The sequence below is a fragment of the Pocillopora verrucosa genome, chromosome 7 (assembly GCF_036669915.1).
Source record: "Pocillopora verrucosa isolate sample1 chromosome 7, ASM3666991v2, whole genome shotgun sequence".
NCBI lineage: Eukaryota > Metazoa > Cnidaria > Anthozoa > Scleractinia > Pocilloporidae > Pocillopora > Pocillopora verrucosa.
The window spans coordinates 17,325,911-17,351,418 of record NC_089318.1 but is presented as its reverse complement, the minus strand read 5'-3'; the positions used below and the strand labels follow the sequence as shown (position 1 = coordinate 17,351,418).

At 39.1% G+C, this 25,508-nt stretch overlaps 3 protein-coding genes across 3 annotated transcripts in view; 2 read left to right on the top strand and 1 right to left on the bottom strand.

The window, feature by feature from the left end:
- Positions 1-644: 644 nt before the first annotated feature.
- The window catches only part of LOC131787205 (matrilin-4-like), a 402,738-nt gene continuing 377,874 nt past the window's right edge, over positions 645-25,508 (top strand). The window contains exons 1-5 of the mRNA XM_066170239.1: positions 645-663; positions 1,556-1,678; positions 1,867-2,448; positions 3,089-3,229; positions 3,634-3,759. Coding sequence (XP_066026336.1) covers positions 645-663; positions 1,556-1,678; positions 1,867-2,448; positions 3,089-3,229; positions 3,634-3,759 — 991 coding nt within the window. The remainder of the gene's footprint in view (positions 664-1,555; positions 1,679-1,866; positions 2,449-3,088; positions 3,230-3,633; positions 3,760-25,508) is intronic.
- On the top strand, positions 6,083-16,020 carry LOC131784795 (polycystin-1-like protein 2). The gene is made up of 11 exons (XM_059101624.2): positions 6,083-6,718; positions 7,085-7,655; positions 8,051-8,248; positions 8,547-8,672; positions 9,654-9,851; positions 10,093-10,341; positions 10,545-11,252; positions 11,891-12,127; positions 12,655-13,932; positions 14,405-14,573; positions 14,780-16,020. The coding sequence occupies exons 1-11, from the start codon at positions 6,084-6,086 to the stop codon at positions 16,018-16,020; spliced, it is 5,610 nt and encodes a 1,869-aa protein (XP_058957607.2). The 5' UTR covers position 6,083.
- On the bottom strand, positions 17,082-24,392 carry LOC131784821 (polycystin-1-like protein 2). The gene is made up of 8 exons (XM_059101652.2): positions 24,309-24,392; positions 23,578-23,772; positions 23,199-23,420; positions 22,097-22,809; positions 21,525-21,756; positions 20,029-21,342; positions 19,047-19,215; positions 17,082-18,650 (listed from the first exon to the last, which is right to left on the bottom strand). The coding sequence occupies exons 1-8, from the start codon at positions 24,390-24,392 to the stop codon at positions 17,176-17,178; spliced, it is 4,404 nt and encodes a 1,467-aa protein (XP_058957635.2). The 3' UTR covers positions 17,082-17,175.

The window sequence follows — 25,508 nt, the reverse complement described above, 5'->3', positions numbered from 1 at the left end:
TAGATATAATTTGTCTTTTAAGTCTTCATGGAGATCACAAAATTTCTGCCAAAACTTTCCTTCCATAGAGAGAGTTAAAGGAATGATCATTAATTTTAAATTTTGCAGACTTAGATGAATGTTCCAATGAGTCCCATGAATGCGTTGAAATTGCGACTTGCATGAACACGGAGGGGAGCTATTGGTGTAAATGCCCAGCTGGTTACGTCACAAACGGAACAAACTGCGATGGTTTGTTATTATTCTAATTTACTTGCTTTCCGTTCTTATTGCACGCGCAATACGCGCCGTACATGCGTACTGTTTTTACCAACAACAAGCAACTTTTATAGGTACTCTCGTTTGTCTTTTCCTTTTTGTTTTCATCAAACATAGATGTTGATGAGTGCTCGGCGAATACTCACAAATGCCACAGAAGCGCAAATTGTATAAATACAGTTGGGTCGTACAACTGCTCCTGTAAGCCTGGTTTTACTGGAAATGGCCGACAAGATTGCAACGGTAAATATACTTACTATTGGTCAAGGCAATGCCACTTTTTAACAGTTTACGTTAAAAGAAGAGATCTATCAATGCAAACCCAATCATTGCAATGACCTTTGAATAATATAAACAATATATCCGAGTGTAAGCAGCTTTATTACATGGCATGGTTGTCCTTGGGTAAATCCGAGCGTTTTGATTGGTTTTTACTCTGTCCGGTTCTTTTTTTTTTTTTGTTAGGGGCCCTTTCTAAGGAAACGGTCTAAAGCAGTGTATTTTCGGTCGCGAAGCGGGAAAATTTAAATAAACAAGTTTTGTCCAAGCGCCATGTAATAAACAACTTACTAAACTCGCTTGCTCGTGCCGTACTACGGAATATTGGCTCTCGATCGTTTTTAACAGAACGAGCACAGTGAGGTCCGTACTGCCACGATCTCGAGCCAATATTCCCCCCATCTTTAGCACGTGATCACAGAGTGATAGAGCCCTTACGTATGCGTGTGCCGTCACGTTGGCATTGTCGAGTAGCCGCGTGAACGTCAACGAACGAGTTTTGCCGTTCAGTGAAAACGTTAGGTATGTTCGTTAAGAAAAGGCGAAAGAGGGAACCGCCCTAATACGATATTTGACCTATATCTATCAACAAGAACTGAACGAAATCCGCAAGTAACTAAACACGCAAAGGTTCACAATTGCCGAAAACAACACAGTTTCCAAGATCTTTTCGTAATTATAAACCTTTGGCGTGAACGCCAACGGCAGCCCGATGGCCTCGACCCAGTACTTTTACGTCGTTATTGCCGTCGCTGTTGTCATGCCGTAAGGTCTCTAATATCACGTTACACATAAAGCTTAAGGAAGTTATACTGGTGTAAGTAACGAAAGCCTGTGCCTAACTTGCAGTCAACAGAAACGAGCGAGCGATGAAAGGAACGAGTGGAAATGTCAGGGTCATCCATTTCCATGGCAACCATTACCGCTAATTGTCGTTCGCCCGCTACTTCACACGTCTCAGCAGACTGAGTGCCTAGAACAAACTAGGGGATAACTTTTCCGTAATATTCTCTCATAGATATCGACGAGTGCGAATTTCTACCAGATGCCTGCCACAAGGACGCGTACTGTAGAAACCAGAATGGCTATCACGATTGTGCATGTGTTCCTGGATACTCTGGTAACGGCACCAGCTGCACTGGTAGGTTTTAAAATGAACCTCATATACAGTTAGCATGTTTGCTTCTTGTTTATTACTGCTAGTTTATAACACTCTGCTCTTATTCCACTCTTATATCCTCTACCTTCCGGTTTTATATCCTTTTTTTTCTAGCCGGAGGCTTAAACCGCAGATGATATTATGACGACATTGTTTTTCTTTTATCACAGCTCCAGAAAAATGCCTAGTTCCAGTGGACATCATCTTTGCAATAGACGCCTCAGGCAGCGTTGGAAGAGATAACTACGAAAAGCAAAAGGACTTCATGAAGATTTTGGCTAGTCGATATGACTTAGAAAATAGTAGTCGAGTTGCAGCAATTGTATTCAGCAATCACGCCTCTAACGAGATCCAGTTAGGAGAGATGAAAACTGCAATGTCCTTTGCCACCGCTGTGGACAAGATACCATATTTTCAGGCATTTACACGTATTGACCTTGCACTCCGTAAGGCCTATGATGAGTATTTCTCGACAAGTTCGAACGAAACACAGAGACTGGTCATTTTGTTAACTGATGGGAAACAAACTAGAAATGACTTTATGACACCGGCATATGTTCCAATTTTGAATACTGTGCAGCTCCTCCGCTCTAAGTCTGCTCGTATTTTTGCCGTTGGAATCGGTCCCTCGGTAGATTTGACGGAAATGAGGATGGTGACTGAACAACAAGACGATATTTTCCTTGCAACTGAATTCAATGATCTGGTTTCGAAGGCGGATACAATAGCAAAGACAACGTGTGCCGTCGTTCGTAAGTTTATTTCGAAGCTTTTCGTGCAAAATTTTTTGTTTTGCTATGTCTGTCGAGGGTGTTCAATACATTTTATGCGAGCGATACGTAAATACATTGACGTTCAGTAAAAAATAAATATTTAATATCTTTAAATCTTTCGGTCGGTCGGTCGTTCGGTCGTGGAGTCCGTCAGGCGCTCAGTGAGTTAGTCAGTGTGTCAGTCACGAAGTCCCTCTGTTCCTAACTTCCTCAGCTGTCTGTCAGTCCGTCGATCATAGTGAATTGGTCAGACAGGCAATTACACCGGTTGATCGGTACATCTATCAATTAATTTATGGAATATATTTATACAATGGTCTCTTTAACCAGTTTGTGCGTCCGAACTTCAAAATTTTGTTAAAAACTTTCCTGAGCTGAGTAACTTTTAAAATCCTCGATCATGTAAAAAAAGTTAACCAATATTGACAATGTTGAAGCAGACAAGTCTTCGAGAAGTGCTGGTGTCCATGTACGTGTAAAAATACGGAAAAAAGTGAAAGATACAGCAGCTGCTCCAAAGTAGACTCTTAGAGCTAACAATTTGTCAGAAAGATGAGTCACCACGAAATATCCACTTTCAGGGTCAGTTAATTGATCATAGTTCTTTTTCATCTACCAGTCCAGGAACGAGGGGTAACCGTGTGTAGCGCTGATGTCGACATTACAAGTTGTCATTATGGAGCACACTGCGTTAATACAAGTAATAACTTTACCTGCCTCTGCAAAAATGGTTTTGTTGGGAGAGGTCTTCAATGCGATGGTAAGTCACCAGCAAAAGCACGATTAGATCTCGAGTATATTATAGTAGAAGGCTTCAACATTAGATAAATCACATGGCGATAAGAGTTAGAGCATTGAAGTGGAGGGGACTTAGTCAGCAGGACTGCTGTTTATCTCTCTTAGTCCCCTTCCTATCGGTCATGGCCACAGGCGCGGGGGATCTTTTATAGGCCTGCATGACTTACTGCTATTTTAAAATCCTCAGCAAGACGTCGTTAGCGACATTCAACGAACGCAGCGCAAAGAGATGAAAAGATAAATTCGTGCGACTCCAAAATACCTTATTTGTTAAATGTAAACAAAGTTATGACTAACTTTTTCTTTTTTCTACAATTATTATCACAATCCAGTACGAGACAACATACATCCTCGTTCCATTCTTAGATATAGATGAATGCGCCGATGGTTCACATGACTGCCCTGGCTCTGCTTCCTGTGTAAACACTGCTGGCTCGTATTACTGCTTATGCAAACAAAAAGGATACAGTTATAATGGTAGCATGTGCATTGGTACGTCGTGCATGTCTCGCTATTGATTAGTAAATCTAAAAACACATACTGGCACTCAGTTTCGTTAACCTGATGGTTATTTAGTCCCAGTTCCCTTTACTCATTTTCTATAGATCTAATTTATATATATTGTTGATTAATTTGTTTATGTTAAACCACCGTCAAAGACATTGGAAGCAATTAGCAGCTGCGTCCACCTTCCTGGAACTAGCGCCCTCTTGGACCACAAAATTTAATAGGCGCAGCGCCAATTTTAACATCTTAAGGTCACCCACTATTTATTAATAGTCTCTTTTAGGTAACATGCAAATGAAAATCCCTTCCTTTCTTCTTTTGCCACCCACAGATATTGATGAGTGTGCCAAAGATTGGGATGACTGTAACGATACAATTACGACATGCTTCAACCTTCCCGGATCGTACAATTGCACCTGTCCCGAGAAGAATTTTGCTTGGAATGGACAAATCTGTGTTGGTAATGAATATCTAAAAGACAGGCATTTGATCATAATGACATCAAGAAAGAGGTCGGTGAAAATGAGAGAAATAATCATTGTTCTTAAACGCTGTTTTCACAGATATAGACGAATGCGCAGAGGCTTTACATGACTGCATTGCTCCTGCTAAGTGCGTCAACATAGCGGGATCCTATAACTGCTCATGCGACCATCCAGGCTCTGTTCAAAATGGAAGCTCGTGCGTAGGTAAATACAAGATCTTGCAGGCAGTATACGCGAAACTCTTTAAAAACTACCGAGCATTCATATAAGTTTCGGTTAAGTGTGGAGAACAAAATTTTACCTGGTTTTACTTCACATATTAAAATCAAACGTCAAGGATTCTAGATCTGGCCGAGAAATTATTTTCTCTTTGCTTCCGAGGAAGGGCCATCTTACAAAAACCTCGTAAACGTCGATGTATTCTGTTCTGGACTGGCTTCTTATCTACTGATGAGTCGAAACAATGGGGACATTTAAGATCTAGCATATTTTGCTGTTAGGGTGGTTATTACTCCCTATAGATTAAACTGAATAGTGGTTAAAGATAAGCTAAATAAATCCTTTTAAAAATTTCTGACCACATTACATGGCACAAACATAATGTATCATTTAGGGGAAGACTCTTATTACCCTACTAAAGGAAAATTCGCATCATTTTTTCGTGCAAAAAAATTCATTGAAGTTACCATTGATCTGATAAATCAGACTTGATGAGGAAGTTCTGAGGAATAGCTTTCTTTTATGGCCATAGATATTGATGAATGTGCTCAGGAATTGGACGTTTGTGATGACGTGACAACAAAATGTGTGAACACGCCAGGATCCTATAAGTGCTTTTGCCATCAGGAAAACTATGCTTGGGATGGAAAAAGCTGCGTTGGTAATTAATTTCTTTTCAAAATTTGAAGTTATAATTTTAACTCAGTCTGACATTGGAGCATTTCTCTCCCTGTATGTTCTAATCACATGATCATGTCAATCATAAAAATGGTCGCGTTTCTTTATAAATAAAATGAAATTGCGATGAAAGGAATCTTTATTTTGACACCAATGAATGTAAATAGTGAGATTTTACAATTATTTCGATACCAACGGCCCGGTGACACTTGGAAGTATAAGGGCTAGATTTTTTCAATGAAAGAATTAAACGCCAAAGAAAATTATTACAGTTTCTCGGGTGGACATGCGATTTATGCGCACATTGATTTCTTTTGCATAAAAGCTTAGCTCAACAATCCTGTTTTAATATACACGTGCAAGTGTTGTTCCTTCGCTGGTGCATTAAGTTTTTTCCCGCCACAAGTCTTTTACGTCGTAAAAATTACCCACATACCTCGTCTACGAAAAAGCATTTGGTTAGTTGTTTACTAAATGTCGTGTAACGAATCTCATGTAAAATGTTGATATAACGCTTCTTTTTACGTAAAAGACAAAGACGAGTGCGAGGATCCCACCAGTTGCTCTGCCAATTCCAGTTGTACAAACTTAGATGGGTCTTACGAGTGTACTTGCTCAGCCACAGAGTCTCATCTCTGTTATGGTAGGTGAAAATTTTGTAAGAATGGAAGTAGAGGTCAAACCGGAAGTCACTTTATCGAAGAAATATTTATTTAGACCATAGTTACTCAAGTTCTGTCCCATTCAAATGTTAAAATAAGTAAAGGTTTCTTTTCTTTCTAAGGGACTTTATTGTGTGGTACTCCGCATGTAAGAATTTTTAATGTGGGCCGCACTGCTGACCAACCTACAGAATTTCAGCTCAGCTCGTACTACACGTTTAAAGCAAATGTTGAAATACGATGTGCTAAGATATGGACACAAAACATGTCTTGGATAATAGCAAATACGTCAATGAACGATTTCGAAGCCCTTGCCAATGGGACTATAGCGTCATCAGGATTCAACGACTGGACCCCTTCTAAGCAACATGAAGGATTCGCAAATGTGGTTCATACTTTGATCTTCTATTTCACGGTGGTCCAACAAGAGGATAATGTGACAAAAACTGCATATGATCGGGGTTTTATTCTCATACGCCTACCACCGCTGGTAGCAATAATCTCAGGTGAAACTGAAATAACAAAAGGAGATACGCAGATGATCGTTCTTAATGGAAGCGAATCCTTCGATCCCCATGTTGGGCCAGGGCATCAGGAATTGCTTATGTTTCATTGGCTATGTAGAAGAGCGGGTGAAGAATTCCCATCTGAGCACCCGCTTGAAATTAAAGTCGTCTCCAGACCTTTGAACCCCCCTAAGCCATCACGTGGAGGCTGTTTTGGAACAGGTGTTGGTAGATTGGACTCCAACGAACCATTATTTGTGCTGAACGCCTCAGTATTAGAAAGTTCAAATGCAACTTACGTCTTCAAACTTATCGTTACAAAAGACGTGAGATCCGCAAGTGATGAGAAGCTAGTTAAAGTCGTCAAGGGAAACCCTCCTGAAGTTTCATTAAAGTCAGTATGTTATCATTGTATCATAATCATTTAGTTGGTTGAATTTAGAAGCGAATTTTAACGTTCACGTTTCTAGAGCACGAAACATCGACCTTCTTTTTAAACGGTAAGTTCAATTTTAAGCACACAAGTTTGGCAAAGGCTCTTAACTTGATCGTCAAAGGTAGAAATTTACAACGTTTTTATTCTAGCTCCTCTGCTTTCACTGTCAATGAAGATATTTTGATTTGAAGGAGTTTCTGACGTACCATCAGGGCCTTGAGTGCTTGCGAAAAAAGATTGACTGCAGAATTTTTTAAACAAGGAGTGTAAAAATAGAGTGTATACCTTTAGCTATGTTAAAGCTTACGATCATTCCGTCAACAGTTTTGTTTTAAATGACCGTTTAAATGTCATCTCAACTGCTCCGCTGACCATATCGGCCGATTACGTGGGTTATCAATGCAACGATGATGTAGAGTATCAATGGATTCTTTACCAGGAGGACAAAAACGCGGGATGGTTGGAAGTCTTTAATCAACCAGAAAGAACAAAAGTATTTACAATCGATCCAAAGATTCTTCAAGACAATACAAAATATCGACTCGAAATGACTGTGATACTTAGGAACGACACTCCTTCTAAAAGCGTACAGGTTTTCAAGACTGCGCTCCTTCCAAAAGAAGGATCTTGCGTTGTAACACCCGACACTGGTGAAGCAGTGTATACCCTATTTGAACTGCTATGCTTCGGATGGTTTGCAATTAACGAAACGTTCACATACGAAATTCAAATCTCCGGGGAAGGCTCCATATACTATAGCTATTATCACGGCCCTTCAGCCAAACAAATGTTAGTATTACCTCAAGGGAATGCTTCTCATGGATATTGGTCGAACGTCAAAGTCTTCGTATTAAGAAGCAACGGGGCAACCACTGAGTTGGATGTTCCTGTTAGGGTAAGAGATTTGAAGCTATTCTGCTGTATTTTGTCACCGTTTAGTTGTAGTTTAAATATCTAAATTTAAATTTATAATGATTCTTTTATGATCTTTAGGTGTGATAAGTATGGGAGAAAAAGGAAGGGTGGAAGGAACTGGGTTGTGAGTGATCGCTAAGGAGATTAGAGGAACCATAACCTTATGACACGTTTATTTGTTTACGTCATTACCTTAACTCTCAGAAGTTAAAACGTGTGACTTCTCATTATAATATCTATACATTATTCAGCGAACCAGCGATGGGAATACTAAAACGAAATCGAGTCAGAATAGTAATTTTTGTGAACTAAGCCTTGCAAGTTAGATGTACATTAAGGAAGAATAACTATATTAAGAACATTTTTATCTTGCAGGTCACTCCGCCCAAATCAAACGCCAGTATGGATCTCTTTGAGCTTCTGGTTAAAAACACGAGTGCCTTCGAGGATTATCTCCTCTCAATGGAGTCACATAAGGCCTGGCAGCTAATGACGGCTATGTTGTTGACAACGGAGGCACAGGAGTTGGTCGATGGTAGTAATTCAGAAAAATCGCTTCAACAAAGAATTGCTGTAAGTGTTTAAATCCTGAATGAAGTATGTATGTCTTTAGATAGCAAAGGATAAGAACTTAAGGTTTCAAAAGAACGAGTCAAAGACGACCAGGGTAGTAATTTGGATATTTTTCCTCTATGGCGGATAAGAGACCCAGTGTAGTTCGCATACTGTAGGAAAACATAATGGCCAGATCGAAACCATTGTGGAGTACGGTCAGATGCCTGATAGGGTTAAATTCTTCTGTTACGGAAAGGAAATTTCTTTCTTTTCTTTTTATTATGCTAAATAGTGCTTAATTGTAATTGTTCTTAAGCAAAGAGATGTCGCCCTCAGAAGACTTCAGATAAACGAATTTAAAGATCTACCTGGTTTGGTGTTCATCTCGGCTTTCTTGGCTTCAGCGGGGAGGAATTTGCCAGAGTTGTCCTATCTCAGTAAGGTAATATCATGCTGAGTAAAGACACTTTAATGAATTTCCGTTTCAAAGTCTAATCATTTTCCTCACTGTCCCCAGAGAGTTCCTATTAATCATCTTTCCCTGGTTAACAAAGACTAACTCGGCTTGGCTTTGAGCCTTATTGCGGTAATTTTCTGTAGGACAATATGTACAGACCCTGATAGGTTTCTGTACGCAGTACAAAACGTACATATTACATAAAATGCTTTATATTAAAAATTATTCATTCGCATACGCTGTTTTAGAGTTATCAATTTATTTTGAAAAAATTTTCATCGTTGATGGGTAATAAAAACCGCCTTGATTGAAAGCTCTTAGTTAGGAAATGATGAACGGGACTTTCCACCAATCAAAAGACACTATCGCATTTTCGGACTCGAGACTGACTCAGTGGGCCGGTAATTTAAACGAAGACCAGCCCAAACCACGGTGTTATGCAAGCAGTGGGCCTCAGGTATTCTCTCTAGAATGTTGATTTGATTAAACAAACTTCCATTGCTAGGTTTCGCCTCCTCGAAATTGTTCACAAATATAAATGGTTAGGAAAAGATTCAGTCTAGAACGCAGTTTTTACAATCAACGGCTAACCTTTGTTTAGATAACTTGCCAAAATTGTCCAAAATATCTAGGTACTTATTTGCCTATTCATTCTCTTACACTCTCTGCGGTGTATAGTACCACGAAATGTGTTCCTCATCTCACCTTAATTTTCTTTATTATCTTCTTTAGCTGTCTCCAGCAATATTTCCCAACTCGTCATCCACCATTTTTTCTTTCATTGTTCTTATGGCGAGTGCGACATCTTAGAGCCACATATCATTATTTTCCTTGAAAACGTCTAACTTCCCATGAAGCTGGCTAGGGGGTGAAACTTTTAAGAGATCAGCGGGTGCTGCCAAAAGTTCCAGGAATTTTATAAACAAAACAAAATTAATGTGCATAATATATCACGTTGATTTGCAGAGGTATCTGCCACAGATTTTTGGAAATATGAGTGATACTATACTCCACGAAGCTAATAATTTGAACGCAAAAGATGAGCGATATATTTCTCAAGGAGTATATAACATGTTGTTTGGAACAGTGGAACTACTTATGATTACCGCAGAGGAAGCTAAAATAACTGAGGACAGTGGCCTCTCGGCAGCTAACCGATCTCAGGTAGGTCGAAACGGATCAGGCCAATTTTTCTTTTTCAGAGAGAAGCAGCGCTGCTATAACACCATAGAATGGTGGGAACTGTCAGATACTATCAGTAGCAATGAAATGAGCTGTAGGATTTCGTACTAAGTTCATCAAAAGCTTTTTTTAAATTCCGTCTTCATTGCCACATTGATATATACGACTCAATAAAATTCTAACCTCAGATGGTATCCGACGATTTTCAAATTTGCTTACCTAGGAAAAAGAAATCGTCCTGAAATCAATCAACATCATCAGAACCTTGCTTAGGACTCTGACGACTAGATCAGCGGTTTCGCAGTCACCGAAAAGTATGCAGGTTTTGGGTTTAGATTTCACGGCGGGTCGCGAGACCTCCTGTGGACTCGAGTCAAAAACTTTGAACGGGTCAGAGGGCCAGGGTTTTGTACTTCCACCCAATATGAAGAAAGCATTTGGTGAGATAGACTTAGATTCAATTGACTATCAGGTGAGTTTTATCTTTGGATAGTGATCTATTTCCTTCGCTTTCCATCTCATTTCTTGTGCCTCCTACTTTTGGCTTCCACTCCATCCCTTTGTTCTCTTCATTCTCATGTCTGTCCCTTTTTACGTTTCTTTTCTCCTCGCTATTCTTCCAATCCTTTCTTTACGGCCGGCTGTTCCATTTGAAATTGATTCTTTCCCTATCAGCTTATTCATACCAAGTTCAATCCATATCTGTGGCATCAAACTCACCAGGAAGTGAAGTCGGAAATACTGAGCCTTGAGTTTAATGACGATAATGGAAATGTATTACCTGTCGGTGGGGATGACATCGACATCGACATCAAAATACCTCTAGATTCTAGGAACGAGTCTTTAAATAACTTTTTCATTAGACCACTAACAATGCGATATCATATTGTCACGCTCGATGAAATTTCTGATTCTATCATCCTTGAAGTTAAACCAATCAACCGAAGTTTAATGATGGTGGTGTATGTTAAACATGGAGGGCGTCCAACTTTGAGCGACTTTGACTTTTACGCTGTTATACCTGATTATTCTTCTTGTCGTTATGATGCTCTCAATGGTAACCTGGTCCTTAAATGCGTCACAAGTCCATACAGAGTCATGTCCACTGGAGATTTTAACCAGACGGGTCTATACTATGTCGGCGTGTTGTACATTGAAAAGTCTCAGCTAAATCACACCCGAACAAGACGTTCATGCTTCGGAAGAAAGAGACAAAAAAGGGACTGTGTAGAGCCAAAGCCTCCTCCAGTGAGAGGAGTAGAGTACAATAGAACATTAACCTATAATCCCGCCACTGACCAGAACTACAGTGTCAAAGTTCAGAAATACAGCTGTTATTATTTCTCCTTGACGCAGAACACGTGGAGTAAAGATGGCTGCAAGGTTAGGATGTTTGTCCGAGAAGAAATAGAGCACTAAATCATTTAATTGGCATATATTCATCTATAATTGAGCCTAATCCCTATTAACCTTTTAAAACCTAAGAGTGACTACCATCAAATTTCCCCCTTCAATATCACCCCTGAATCACACGTTAAGATCTTGAAAATAAAGGAAATTATCACCGACAAAAGAAGCTTTTGATTCGTAATCAAATTCTCCTTTTCAACACCTTAGGAAATGTATAAATAGCAGTATGGAGAATATGCATACCGATCTTAGGGTGTAAAGGGTTGATTTAAGACCAATATAAGACCCTTCTGGCGCAGATTCTTACTCCTTAGGCTGTATCTGTTTACAGTACTTTGACCAGACTGCCTTATCAATCCGCTATATTGGCACAGTTCTAAGAAGTGGATACATTTTCACCAGAAAGTAATATTAGAATGGGATACCGAGCATGATGAAAAAAAAAAAAAAAAATTTGCAAAATTTCTCAACCTCCGGGTTATTAGTCATAACTAGGAGCATTGTCCCCAGTTTATTGTGTTTCTTACTGACGCTCCACCGGTGCAGCATCATGACATACTCGGCATCTCTCGGAACATAAACCATAGAATGTTATTTCTTGACTTCTTTAGGTCGGTGATGAGACGAACGAACAACTACTTCACTGTAAATGTAACCATCTAACTGCGTTCGCCGGTGGTTTCCTCATTGCTCCAAATCCAATAGACTTCGACAAAGTTTTCGTAGAATTTACCAAGCTCGGTGAAACAGGAAATTATGTGGTACTGTCAACTGTGTGTGGCATTTTTGGCGTCTATGTGTTGGTAATTATCTGGGCGAGAAAAGCGGATATGTTAGATGATAGAAAGGTACGTTGTCTTGTTGGTTATGAAATGTCTGAGATGCTACAAGCGCACTGGTTACTTAAAAGAACTTACCGTTTATTGCAGTGGTAGACCCATAGGAAATTGAAAAAAAATATACTGCTTTTTCTTTTAAGATTTAAAAATGGATTTTATAAAAGCAATAGACCGCACTTTCTATTGGTTCACCAACGCAATAAGTATCTTGGGACTTTCGGAGGGCACTAAAAAATTTTGTAAATCACTCGCCACCTTAAGCACTTTATAAACTTTTTTGGCGTTCACCTAACATCCTGAGCAGCTTGAGTTATTCCGCCGGTCAATCGATAACAAGGGTGGTCTATTACTCATGTTTCGTGCCGATACTAGAAACATTCTTGGAAATTCGATGCACCTGCGCATTCGAAGTCATGTAAGGTACCAGAAATCAGTATTATTTATCTAACCAGTTATTCTATGGGTTTCATTGGAATTGCCAAGAGATATGTAATTGACCGTCGTCTAATAGCATGATAATAACTTTTTCTTGGCAGTTGGGTCCAACTGTGAATATAAAACACAACGAGAACAGCTCATACAAGTATGATGTGACCATAATAACCGGAGTATGGAGACAAGCTGGCACATCGGCAAGCGTATTTGCTAAAATCTACGGAACTGAGAGCTCTACTAAGGAGGTCAACTTGACTGGCAACGCTCCACCTGGTAGAAAACTTTTTGCAAGAGGCAGCATTGATAGGTTCGTTCTTCACCTTGACAGTCAGCTCGGAAGTGTATTTAAAGTTGAAATGTGGCATGACAACAGTGGAAAAAGTTCTTCTTGGTTCCTTGATCAAGTTCATATTGTTGAAAGAAGTACAGGGGAAAAGTGGGATTTCTTCTATCATAATTGGCTGGCTCTTCACAAAGGGAATGGAACCACTGCTGCGACTCTCATGTCCCATAATAATGGTCAGCACAGTCCTGGGTTTAAAAGTATGTTTCACTCAATGGCTTCAGCAGACCTGGCCGATTACCACATCTGGGCCTCCGTCGTTACGAGGCCACCACGGAATTTCTTCACACGCGTTCAGCGTGCCTCTTGCTGCCTTTCTTTTCTGTATTTGGCAATGGTATGTAACGCCATGTTTTATCTGGTAGTTGGCGGTTCCGAGGATTTGATCCAGATAGGACCATTGCAAATGTCCCTTCGGCAGCTAATTATTGGAATTGAGAGTACACTGATAGTTACACCAGTGAGTATTATCATAACTGCATTATTCCGCTTCAGAAAGGCAAAAACGAACGGAGAGTGTGAAGACGGCGATTCAAACAATAATTCTCCTGAAATGTCCTCAGCAAAAAATAACAAGAAACAATTCTTACTTCCCCATGCCTTTGTTTATCCTGCCTGGTTTCTCTGCATTGCAACAGCAGCGACGGCTGCCACGTTTACAGTATTTTACAGCCTTCAATGGGGTAAAGAAATTGCTGATCAATGGTTAGCTTCTGTCTTGGTATCTTGTGTCGAAGATGTTTTCATCTGGCAACCTTCTAAAGTCCTAGTATTAGCTTTGTTATTGATTCTAATTTTTAAAAGACCTAAGCCACCCGATGAAACTGAAAATTGCGATGGAACATCCTTTGCAGAGGAGATACGAGAGCAACGTGCCTATGAATTACGGAAGGCAAAATTTTTTAGATTTGCGCGACAATTTTTGGCTTTTTTGGCCTTTTATCTCTTTTTGATGATTGTAGCTTATGGAGACAAGGATTATCATAGGTACCTGATGACTAAAGCCACGCGTGACGGTTTCGCCTATTTCTACAAGGTTTGTGCAAAAATATGTCTTGATGATAGGGAATTTTCGGAAAACTACTTTGCATTCATTTTTCACTTTGCCACAACAAAAAATTATCTAGTGATACTTCAACCCATTGGCAGTGCCGATGGTAGTCCGAACTGAATTGATCTACAGACACTAGGTTTACAATTTTGCGGCATGTCAATCTCTGTATGAATAAACCAGGATGACAGTAGGAAAGTGCCAAAAAGAGTAGGTCAGTTTGAATGCCTGAGAGCATGATTTCATAATGGCATAGGGTGGAATTTTTGGGCAACTTGAATTTAAATATGGTTCCAAAGGACTTCTTTTTCAATGTCAGCCATTTAATTTCGCGATGAAGTTTTACCCACTGAGAAATAGGTGAAGTTTAAAATCCAGATTTCCAAAATGATGAACGTCAACAACGTTATTCTATTCCTGATTTACCAAACATTATTGTATTTTTTGTCTTATGTAGGTAAACACTGGTGACAAAATGTGGGATTACATGCTGGGAAAGTTCATCCATGACTCTTATGCCGGTGAGTGGTACAATGGACAGTTTGAGCCGACGACAGAGTACATTGGTAACAAAGCTTCCATGCTCATTGGAATGCCTCGTCTTCGACAGTTGAGGATAAATGAAGGTATTTGTCGTTTTCACGCTTTTCATTATGTTTGTAACGAAAGGAGTAGAATGATTTCTCACAGAGGCTTAAATTGATAAATTTGCGTATGTCGAAAGTAGAATGTGGTTGTGCAATAAAAATGACGATAATTTTTTAGTACTTGGTTAATCTCGTAAGGTTTGAGTTTTAATGTGTAATCTCTGCTCGCTTTGTTTCAAAAATAGAATCATGCACCGTTGTGAAAGAGCTTGAGGATATGATTGATAAATGCTATGACTTTTACTCGATGTCAGAGGAGGATACAACACGCCTTTATCTTCCTCATTGGATTCACTTGTCAGACTCACAGCTTAGCTGGAACAATCTATCACAACTTTGTCCTAAGCCTTGGCGTTATTCAACTGCAGAGGAGCTCAATAACTTTCCATCGTGGGCACAACATCACATATATGGCGGTGGAGGGTACGTTCTCGATTTGGGATACGATAAACCGACTGCTATCCGTGTGATGGAGGCTGTTAAAGACAAAGACTGGATTGATAGAAGAACAAGGGCAATTCTGCTTGAATTTCAAGTCCTGAACCTGAACACTAACTTAATGAGCATTATCACGTACCATTACGAAGTTCTTCCTTTCGGATTTGGGCTTACTTACGAAAGGATTGACACCATAAAATTGTTTAATTTTCAAACTATGGCCTACAGCTTTTACCTAATGTGCCAGTTGATATTTATATTTATGGTGTTAGTGTATATCACGATACTTCTTATAAGACTATGTCGTAAAGGAGGTGCATTTTTCAAGCGAATATGGAACTGGATAGATGTTGGTCAAATTGTGAGTGCCTCGCTTGCAGTTGTGTTTTACGTTATGAAAGTTAAGTTTATGCATGACAGTATCCAAGAAGTGCGAAGGAATCCATTTGTGACAGTAAGCTTTCAGTTCGCAATTTTTTGGACTGAAATGGAACATGCTGCTCTTTCATTTGCTTTATTCTTTGCCACGTTCAAAATTCTGCATTTCATTCGACTTAATCCGCAGGTACAAATACTAGCGTGGTCGTTAGCCATTGCAAAAAATGACATTTTTTCAATAAGTGTTCTCTTCGGATTACTATTTATTGCACATGGGCATTTTGCCTACATGGTTTTTGGTGGCTCAGTGTTTTCATTTTCATCGTTCATCCGCTCGTTCGCTTCTGAATTTGAATTAGCACTTGGGAACACCTTTCACGTTGTCCAACTCGATGATGTCAATAGAATCTTTGGTAATCTTTTCACTGCCAGTTTTATGGTCACACTTGCAATTCTTCTGATCAACATTTTTGTGTCTATTCTTGATATAAATTTACACGATGTAAAGGGCGACGAAGAGAAACTTGAGGAAGCATATAGTATGGGAGAATTTATCAAAACACTTCTATTTGGCCTAGATCGCCAGAAAGAGGAAGATACTAAACTGTAAAATCCCACTAGAATTCAAGAAAGGACGCTTTTTTGAGGAGAAGGGAAGGATAAATTTTTCAAGAACAACATGCCAACAATTCTTCCCCAGGGGCATCTTCTGTAAAAATCTCACTCGAAGATCTTTAATTTGACTTCTGTTAAAAAACACTAGGATCCGTTTTTGCCGAGTATGCTTGTGTAAAAAACTGAAATAAATGATAGAAAGTTCCTTTGTGCGTGTACAAAGGAATTTATTTAGGCTTTTATGCTGTAGAAAGCAGTGTTTTTTTTAATGCTCTATCATTTCCCTTCTTTTAAAATTATCCTCCAACTATTGGAGGACCAACGCTAACACTATATTTAGTGACTTTAGTGTCCTCTGTTACATTATCAAGATGACCTGAAGACTTCATGTACCAGTCGATTTTGTCTTTTATGGCCTATGCGGTTCCGTCTATTTTCCGCCTTATGTTTACTAGCATTGACAATAATTTTGAGACACAGTGTCATCTTAACGTTAATATTTCACTAGAAATCGCTTTTAATTCTTAATCAGCAACATTGTAACATAAGAGTTGATTTATTGTAATAAATCATAGTCATAATGTACAAAAGCAATACTTAAATCTAAGTTTTTTCAGTTGGGCACAGAGGTGCCATATTTCTTAGAAATGATATCGGTGAAAGCAAAACTCGCCATCAAATAAGCTCCCACCGGAAGCAAGACGATGGCGATTTTCATTAGTCTCATAGCTGTCTATATTTCTAGCCTCATTTTTCCTCGCGATGCCCTCTCTCGGGATATTTACCTCAAGTAAGCCATATTTCATCTACGAGTAGCCCTATCGACAGCAGAGAAAAATGACCTATTCTTAAGATTTTTCGATCGATGTAAAATCAATTTTCAAAGTAAGTTGGACTCGTGAATTTCTCACCTCACAACTGCTGACGATTGCATGTGGCAGAAAAGAAATAATCTCGGTCATAGTATCTATTAGAGAACCCAATGGGCCTAGGTTATGGAGAAACTATCGTCAGATTTTAGATCCGCAATGAAATTGAATACCTTTGAAAACAAGATTCGTAAGTGCGATATAGTTTATTGCTCATCACGATTAACATAATTGTATCTTCATAGGAATAAGTAGGAGTACTTTCTATTTCAGGGATCAACCTATGATTGTCTGTCTGGAACGTGTTCAAAAGAATATGCTATTGTGTGCAGGAGATTCATAAAGTCATTTTTCTCCTGTAAGAGGTCAGCTTCCATGCTTTCTGTTCGTTTAGTGAGAGCAGACAGTCTTTTCTCCGCGTTTTCCATTCGTAACTCTGTGCTCCGAATAATAGCTTCAGAATTCAAACAGAAGGGCTCTGCTTCAGAAAGGCACATGTTAACAAAAGTTGTCTCATCACAAAATAACCTAAATTCCGTCCCACCGCTCCCTTCATGAAACATTTCCTTTACACGTTCTTCAATGAAGCGCGCCATTTCAAGCTCTTCTGCGCTTTCCTCGGCGTTTGCTTTGGCGTCACTATAGGAATCATTGAGTACAGAAACTAACATATTCATTAGGAAAATAGTAGTGGACAGACAGAACAAAAACGCAAATGTAGGACCAATAAAGGGTTTGTCGCTCCGCAGAGCATGTAACGGAACCGCTTTTCCTAACAGGAATTCGAATTGTGACATTACAGCATTAAGATAACTAGAGTACTCAAGGACTATACCACCAAATAACTGCATACCCGTTACGACAAATGCATTAAACACGATTAGAAAGAAAAACATATACGAGAGTTGATAGCCTACAGACTGCCGAAAAGATGAAAACAAGTATATCACATGTGGATTAAAACGAATTAGATTCAGAAGCTTGACTGTCACCATGAAAACAGCAACAGCAATAGAAATATTTTCAAGGTTAAGCCAATCCAAGGCTGTGCGGAAATGCATGACTTCATATGGATTTGATTGAATAGATTTGATAGTGTTCAAAACGCTTTTAGCTCTAATCATGTAGAATGCTACAGATGCTACAGAGAAAATTATCAAGAAGAAATCTACCATGTTCCAAACAGACTTGAAGAACCCGAAGCGTTGTCGATAAAGGTGAACTAACATAACTATGAAGTAAAAGAGAACCATTGCCATGAACAGAAACTGGCCAATTAAGAAAAACATCAGAGCTCCTGACTCAGTGCTGTACAACTCCAGTGTTTCAATTCTCCTTGTAGTGTAGGCTGCACCAGTAGCTATGGCCTCGTAAAAGTATGTGGCGACGCTAATCAAGTTTGTATTGACATTGAAAACAGCAAACTCTAGAATTACAGCTCGAGTCTGGCGATCAAGCCAACCGTGGCCAATAGTTTCATCGAGGACACCTTGTGCAGTGGTTTCGTCATATCCCATAACAGCTGCATAACCACCCCCTTCATATGAATTGTATGCCGCCTGGACAGGATAGTTGCGAAGTTCTGCTGCTGTTTGGTATCGCCAAGGTTTCGGGCACATTTCTAAAGCATTTGGCCACGATGTGTTGAAGGGAAGAGGCTTCCAGCCTGGAAGGCTTAGGGAAGTAGTGTCCTCAATGTCTGAGGAATAGTCGTAGTAGCAAGTTGAGATAATTCTAGGAGGGGATTCGCAAAAACCTTGAAGGAGAAGTACAATATATTAATGATGTTTCATTGAAAAGAAAATAAACAAACTGATTCTTTAACATTTATATCTCAAAATCAATGTCCTATTTAAAAATCCAGTGATTTCTAAGGTGTGTAACTTGAAAGTTTTTTTTTCGTGTAATTTTCAGCACACCGGGAAGTGAGCAACAGCGTGATCATCAAAGTTGAAAACTGACTTTAATAAGTAGCAGATACTCTTAGTAGAAGTGGGTACGCCCCATCAGTTCAAAATTAGGCCCTCTATACATTTCCTATAATTTATTACTTTCATTGGTCTAAGCACTTTGCAATAAGAGCCTTCTTCGAAATTTATTCTGTGCATTAAAAAAAAAAGAAAGAAAATAGATCAATCTCAATTGAGTATACCTTTTTTAATTCTGAGTTGTCGCAGCCAGGGCATTCCTACTAGTATGGACATTTTGTTTTCGATGTACACTTCGTTTTTCTCTTCAAGTCCGTTATACCACACCTGATTATAAATGTTCGACAGAAATTCGTTTCTTAACCATGCCTCAAATCTTTGTGCATCATATACCTAAAATGAAAAACATGACTCTGAGAGCTGTTGACATTGTTATCTGATGAGGTTGATATATTTATCAAAATAAAAAAAAACACAATCGTTTAACAAAACAAAAGGCAGATCCTAATATTCGTTCTTGCATTTGAGCTGTTGACATTGTTATCTGATGAGGTTGATGTATTTATCAAAATAACAAATAAACACAATCGTTTAACAAAACAAAAGGCAGTTCCTTTTATTTGTTCTTGCATTTGATTGAAATACTTGGTTTTTTTAATTGAAATGTAATTTTAAATCAAAAGTGTTCAGATTCCTTACCGAGAGTAAAAAACTAACTATAATAATTAGCCTTTTTCCAACATATGGCTTCGTAGATCAGTTGGGATGTGGAAGGCACAGATTGGCGTCCTGTCGAAACCTTAGCATTTAGAGGCATCTTTCTCTAATTGCAGCTCACCTACAGGGATCAATGCTTTAACTCTTTAACTCCCATTAGTGACCAACACAGAATTTCTCCTTACAATATCAATGCAATATTAGCCAGATAAGTGACGAGAATAAAGAAAAACATAAATTTGGGGATACTAAGTCGATCTAGTACCAAACTCTCTGCACTAATATTATAAAAATAGTATGGTTGACAGTAAGGAGAATTGAAAATGTGATCTGGTAGTTAGAGGGTTAACCTTAGTTCTAATTTTTCTTTTAAAGGTCATTTCAATTCTTCAACGGTTTTAGGATTCTCTTGCAAAAGGGCAATAACAACAAAAAATGCCTTCTATCTTCAAACTAGAAAGTGTGTTTTGGCCAAAACGATAATCTTACCACATTGAATTTAGTGAACCGATTTCTAATCTCAGTTGTCATCAGGAAACGATTTCCATTCTTGTTTCCATAAGAAACGATAGCCAGAAGAAACATAAATATCAGATGAAGGATAATGTCTCTTGTCATGCTTGTTAACTTAGCTTCTCTTTTTGATCTCTCCCTCATCTTTTCCCGCTGATATTTCTTAAATCGCTGTTTGGGATCATCACTTACAAAGTCTATTTCAATTGCAAGTGGATCGATTGCAATTTCCTCTTTTTCTTCTTCACGTTGGTCTTTATTCTTTCTGATCAGGAGAAAGGAAATAGCGATGACTGCAATCATAACTTTCGTAGGCTGCATAACGAAAATATCTTGTCCATTGGAAATCAAGATGGAAGCAAGCCACTGCTCAGAGGTTTCCTTTCCCCACATTAGACTGTAAAACAGCGTAAATGTTGCTGCTGCCATAGTCGTACAGAAGCAGAGAAACCAGCCCACATAGACAAAGAAATGAGGAAGCATACAACCGGTGTTCGTTATTTCATCCAAAAGTCGTTGGGCCTCGCCTGTATCTTGGTATTTTTTACTCCTTTTCTTCCTCGGTCTGCTAGACTTAAACAGGAAGGCAATTATTATGTTTATAGGTGCAATGATAATACCACTTTGTACTCCGATGACAATCTGTCTCCAAGAAAACTTAAAAGGCCCAACCTGTATAGCACCATCGGATTCACCACCAATGTTATAGAACATGGCATTAGCTATCATTGCACTAAACAGAACTGAAAGACAACATGAAGCTCTTTGCACTCGTGTGAAGGTGCTGCTACATGCTTTTCCAAACACTGACATCCACAGGTGACTGTCGGCAATTTTTCGAGCAAAGCGCGAACGAACCTGAGCCGAGAAGGCAGAGTAAGTCGTGCTGTCCACGGTAACCTCTATTTGACCGTCGTCTCTCTCTAACGCAAGCCATCTATTTATGGGAAACACCCACCTTTCTTCCGTCTGCCGGTCTTTGATGACCACAGTCTCCACAAACCAAGACGGGTTATCACCCAGATTATCGTGTTCCAAAGTAATTTCTTTTAATGTGCCAATGGATTCAGCCATCACCAGAACAAAGCCATTGATACTCCCTCGTCCGAAAAACTGGCTCGTGTCCCCTTTCTCTCGCAAAGGAATTTGACTCTGCTCGTTATTGTCGCCCTTGATACTCATGATTATGTTAGCTGTTGTTGCTGAATGTTTCCAAACACCAGTGCTTATAACCACATCGTAGTAATATGTTCCTCCCTCAACAACTGATATCAATTTAGGAGGGCAAATCTGAAAAGAAGGATACATTCTGGTGTTAAAAATAATCCGAAATACTCACCTGAGGGTTGACATCTACCGGTAAGAAAGTAGCACGTTTTATTTACATTTCAATAGTAGCTTAAAAAAGAAAAAAATCAATCTATGAAAGAATAAAAGTATTGAATTAGATGTACTTGCATCTATGACCATACTTTGTCTTCATCTCCCTTATCGGCTCTTCTTGCAAAGATCAATACGACGAAGTACAGAAGGAAACAACAAGCAATTGTCACAAGTACTGAGATATTGCCACTTTCAGCAAGGTTTAAAAACTCAGTAAAAACTTTGTCGAAGTCAATTGGATTCGGTGCTTGGATGAAGTTTCCACCAAAAGATGTCAAATGATTGCACAGGCATACCAGATGCGTGGTGTTTGAATCTTGGCTGACCTGTGAATATAAATGTCCTCAAAGATATCATCGAAATTCAACGAAAATAGTTTTGGTAAATTGATTTCCCTCTAAGTTACCAACCTAAGCTCAGTCCGCAAGAAAAGGAACTGATATCGGATATGGTTAAGTTTTGGCATAAGCTCTAAAAGCCGCATCTTTCGAGGAGTATCGTCTCCTCGACCACAAAATCCCGAAATTTTGGAATCCAAAACTTGTTTTCAGTTGATATACGTTCAATACAGAGCTAATAGGTTTCCTCGTTGTGGACAAAAATGAGACACGAAGGACTTCACCAAGGTTTATCAGGAGTTAAAAAATGTTGCTTTATTTACTTTACCCTGCAATCTTCCGCAGTCCACTTTTCTGTTTTCTCTGACCAATACAAACAGCTTGACTGGCTGATGGTTAAAGTGTAGTTAACGTCTGTATTTGGATCATATTGAGGAACCATAGTTTTAAGGACTCCTTTCGGTGGTGGATCTTTAACGCCGACACATGACCGTCTTTCGCGACGATGATCGAAACATGATCTTTTTTGCATAGAATGTTGACTTTCTTTCTTAGAGCCTTTGAACAACAAGCCCACGTAGAGAAAACCCGGCCTAGAAGGCGTCACTTTAACAGACCCACCTTTGGTAAAGCAGGTTGTATGAAAAACTGTTTGGTTGTCACATTTAGACTTAAACGCGAAAGTAAAGTTGTGGTCGAAGTCCATCATCGTTGGTCGTTGTCCAAATTTAATCCGCATTTCAATTTGCACTCCTGTTATGGCCAAACCCAAACTTAAAGAGACAGGGACGTCGGCCAGGTCTGCGTAATAACTTCGGAATGATATGCGGTCAGGCTTGAGGAAATAATGTTGTGTTGTGTTGCTGGAGTTCTTTGGTGGATTAGAAATCGGAATGACGATCTCGATGTCATTATCAAGATTTGACACATTTAGCTTTTCTGCACTGTTACTTTTAAGCTCGAGACTCGTGACGCTTGATTTGATTTTCTTGCTGCTACTGTCCCATGTAAAAGGATTAAAATCAACAGCTTGCATCTGAAATACGACAAAGTCTATTAAAGCCTGACTCTCCAACTCTGGCAACTGACTCTTGTGATGACTTCAGCTATGGTTGTTGAGACGTCGGCTGCTATTACTAGGACTCTATACATTCAAACATTTAGATTACACGATGATAAGCTATACGATAGGTTAGGTTGCTTGAAAGTATGTCAAATGAAACCACAGTATTACTGGATTCATTTTTCGTTTAATTGAATTGACGAAATTATGTCTTCTGAATTCAGAGAAGATCAGTACAGATTGCTTTAATATTTTATCACGTGAATAAAGTACGTGCAGTTGATTATCAGCGATTACTAATGACCCTTGTCATTTCTCATATTCGTGAAAAGATGAAAATTAAGATAAGGATGCCATCATACCTTTGCATTTATCTCTCCACCACCTATATTTCCAAGGCTGCTAGGGAGCTTGAATTTACTTGGTCCATCTCCCATGCTGAGTCCTTTTGCATCATTGGCTGTGACCTTTTTCAGAGATATTGCTAAGTGCGGAGTTTTTAGGACCAGATCTTCTGATGGCACCAAACGGCCAAAAAATGCATCACTCATGGAGCTCAGTTTTTCGGAGGCCTTTTTTACAAACTGGAAGGAGAGAGAGAGATTGTAAGCCATATCGTGTTTGAAAAATGACTGTTAGATCTCCTTAGACTCTTAATTTTCCCTCATAGCCCAATAAAACGAGTCATCACGGGGGGGAGAATTAATTTTTTATTGCGGAAGCTGCGTTTGCAAACCGTACCTCTTGAGATGGTGTGGTAGCTGCCGAATCTGCTCTGTCTTGACTCGAGCCTGCAGCAGACTTCAGAACATTTGTAAGACAGTCCGTGACGCTTGTAGCTGTTAGTTCCAACGCCGGTGTAAGAGGCTCCTCTGGATCGTTAAGGGTAGAGATCATCATACTTGAAGTACTCTCGGTCAATTGCATTGTCAACTCCTTATAAAAAAAAAAAATTAAAAAAAAAACAAAAAAAAACATATCAACGAATCATCCTGCTCTTCGGAATATAAATAGCAATGTTTTCGGAAAGAAAAAAAAAACAAAAAAAAAAAAACATAAAGACATTTCCTGAGATTCTAACGTAAGTCAAACGCAAGTTCTTTAATTAAGTTTACCTGTAAGTTTGACTTCGTTAATTTTCTCGTTATTATCTTCAGGTCAAGATCTCTTATTTATTTGTGATCAGAATCCTTTAGGGGCAAGTCAGAGGCTCTTTTGCTCGAACGCACTGAGTATTTCTCAGTTAGTAGTCGAGTTGATCTATTTTTAGGGAGGCACTAGCTTAAACTCCGTCATTGCTTGAAATTTGAAAACGGTAACCTTCCGATTCATTCAATATCACTTTAATGGACTTGCAACAGAGATCAGTTCGTTTTCCTTTACCATGCACAAGCCAAAATTGATTTATCGAACATGTTTGCTTCAAAAAGTCTAGAGAAAGAGTGAAAATTCAATATATTTATAGGGCGCACCAGGTTGTCATTGTTGCTGTTATCGTTGACGTCAACCTCAGCTCTCATAGCTAAGTTCACCACTGACATAACCAGGCGAGACATTTCAAGATTCTCTGGTGTTATGGCTGTAAACTTCGTAATTAATGTGCTGAAGATCTACAACCAACCAAAAAGAAGCGTGTCAAACATCTTCAACGCTCACCTACCACTCAAGATAAATAGAAATCGCAACAAAATTGTGTAGTAATAAAGATAATGAAAAAGAAGCTACTGAAAAAATGTTCTTGTTCTTAAGTCTTGCTTATTACAATTAAGCAGTTCTTTTCCACGTACCAAAGCTTTGTCTTGAGGGTCCAGTTCTTTTCCACATTCGCTTTTTTCATTCGTAGACTTTATGACAGATATACCAAGTTGAACAGCTTGGCTAAGTTCACCTTTGTTGAGAAATCCATCAAGCTTATTACCCTCCATGACTACCAAACTTTTTAACTTGTTTGCAACTTGCACGGGTGACGAAACACATGGATCAAGGCTCGATGATGGCTTTACCTACAGATGAAAAGTTTTATAGTAGTCTTTTGTGAGGAAAATTGAAAATTTGTGTCCGGGGGTAAGAGTTCTTTGGCGTTGTAGTCAATATTACAGATGTTAAATGGATCCTAGCAACAATGCCGTGATATTGGAGGATCCTGGAGGTTTTTTTTTCTGGAAAAACTCCAGGGGTTAGTAGGTACAGAAAAAAACCTAGAACATACTGTTTATGTAGATCAAAATTTTAAAACATGAAAATCTTTGGTTTAGTTCCGAATTCTTTTTGCTATGTAATATCAATTACTGCACCTTGATAAATAATTTCTGTTCAACAGCTACCCCAACTGCATTTTTGATAAAAATAGAGACTTCTAGCAGAAAATCTTTGTCCGGTAATCCAGTCGGTAACACTGTCGATACAGACGAGGGTGATGTGCCATAAGATATAGGCTCCTCTCCAAGGGTAAACTCATAGGTGAGGGGTAAGCTCACATCCCGCCAATCGAAGCACTTGAAAGTAAACTCAGTCTCCAGTGAAACGCCTTCAGAGACTGACGGCGTGCAGTAACCACTGTGCGGCTCCCCTGCAGTTTCGAAGAGGAACATAGAAAACCCGTATGTCCCCTCCAAAGATTTTACGAATAATGTTAGATTGTATTTTGATTTGGATTGCAATGAATTCTTCCT

Bases quoted from the DNA above. Each gene is read 5' to 3' on its own strand.
- LOC131784821 (XM_059101652.2), bottom strand. From the start codon at position 24,392: ATGTCTCGCCTGGTTATGTCAGTGGTGAACTTAGCTATGAGAGCTGAG. The intron at 23,421-23,577 runs GTACGGTTTGCA...CTCTCCTTCCAG, and splicing joins CTACCACACCATCTCAAGAG to TTTGTAAAAAAGGCCTCCGA. The intron at 21,757-22,096 runs GTAAATAAAGCA...TTCACAGGTCAG, and splicing joins GCGGAAGATTGCAGGGTAAA to CCAAGATTCAAACACCACGC.
- LOC131784795 (XM_059101624.2), top strand. From the start codon at position 6,084: ATGTCTTGGATAATAGCAAATACGTCAATGAACGATTTCGAAGCCCTT. The intron at 11,253-11,890 runs GTTAGGATGTTT...TGACTTCTTTAG, and splicing joins GGAGTAAAGATGGCTGCAAG to GTCGGTGATGAGACGAACGA. The intron at 14,574-14,779 runs GTATTTGTCGTT...TTTCAAAAATAG, and splicing joins ACAGTTGAGGATAAATGAAG to AATCATGCACCGTTGTGAAA.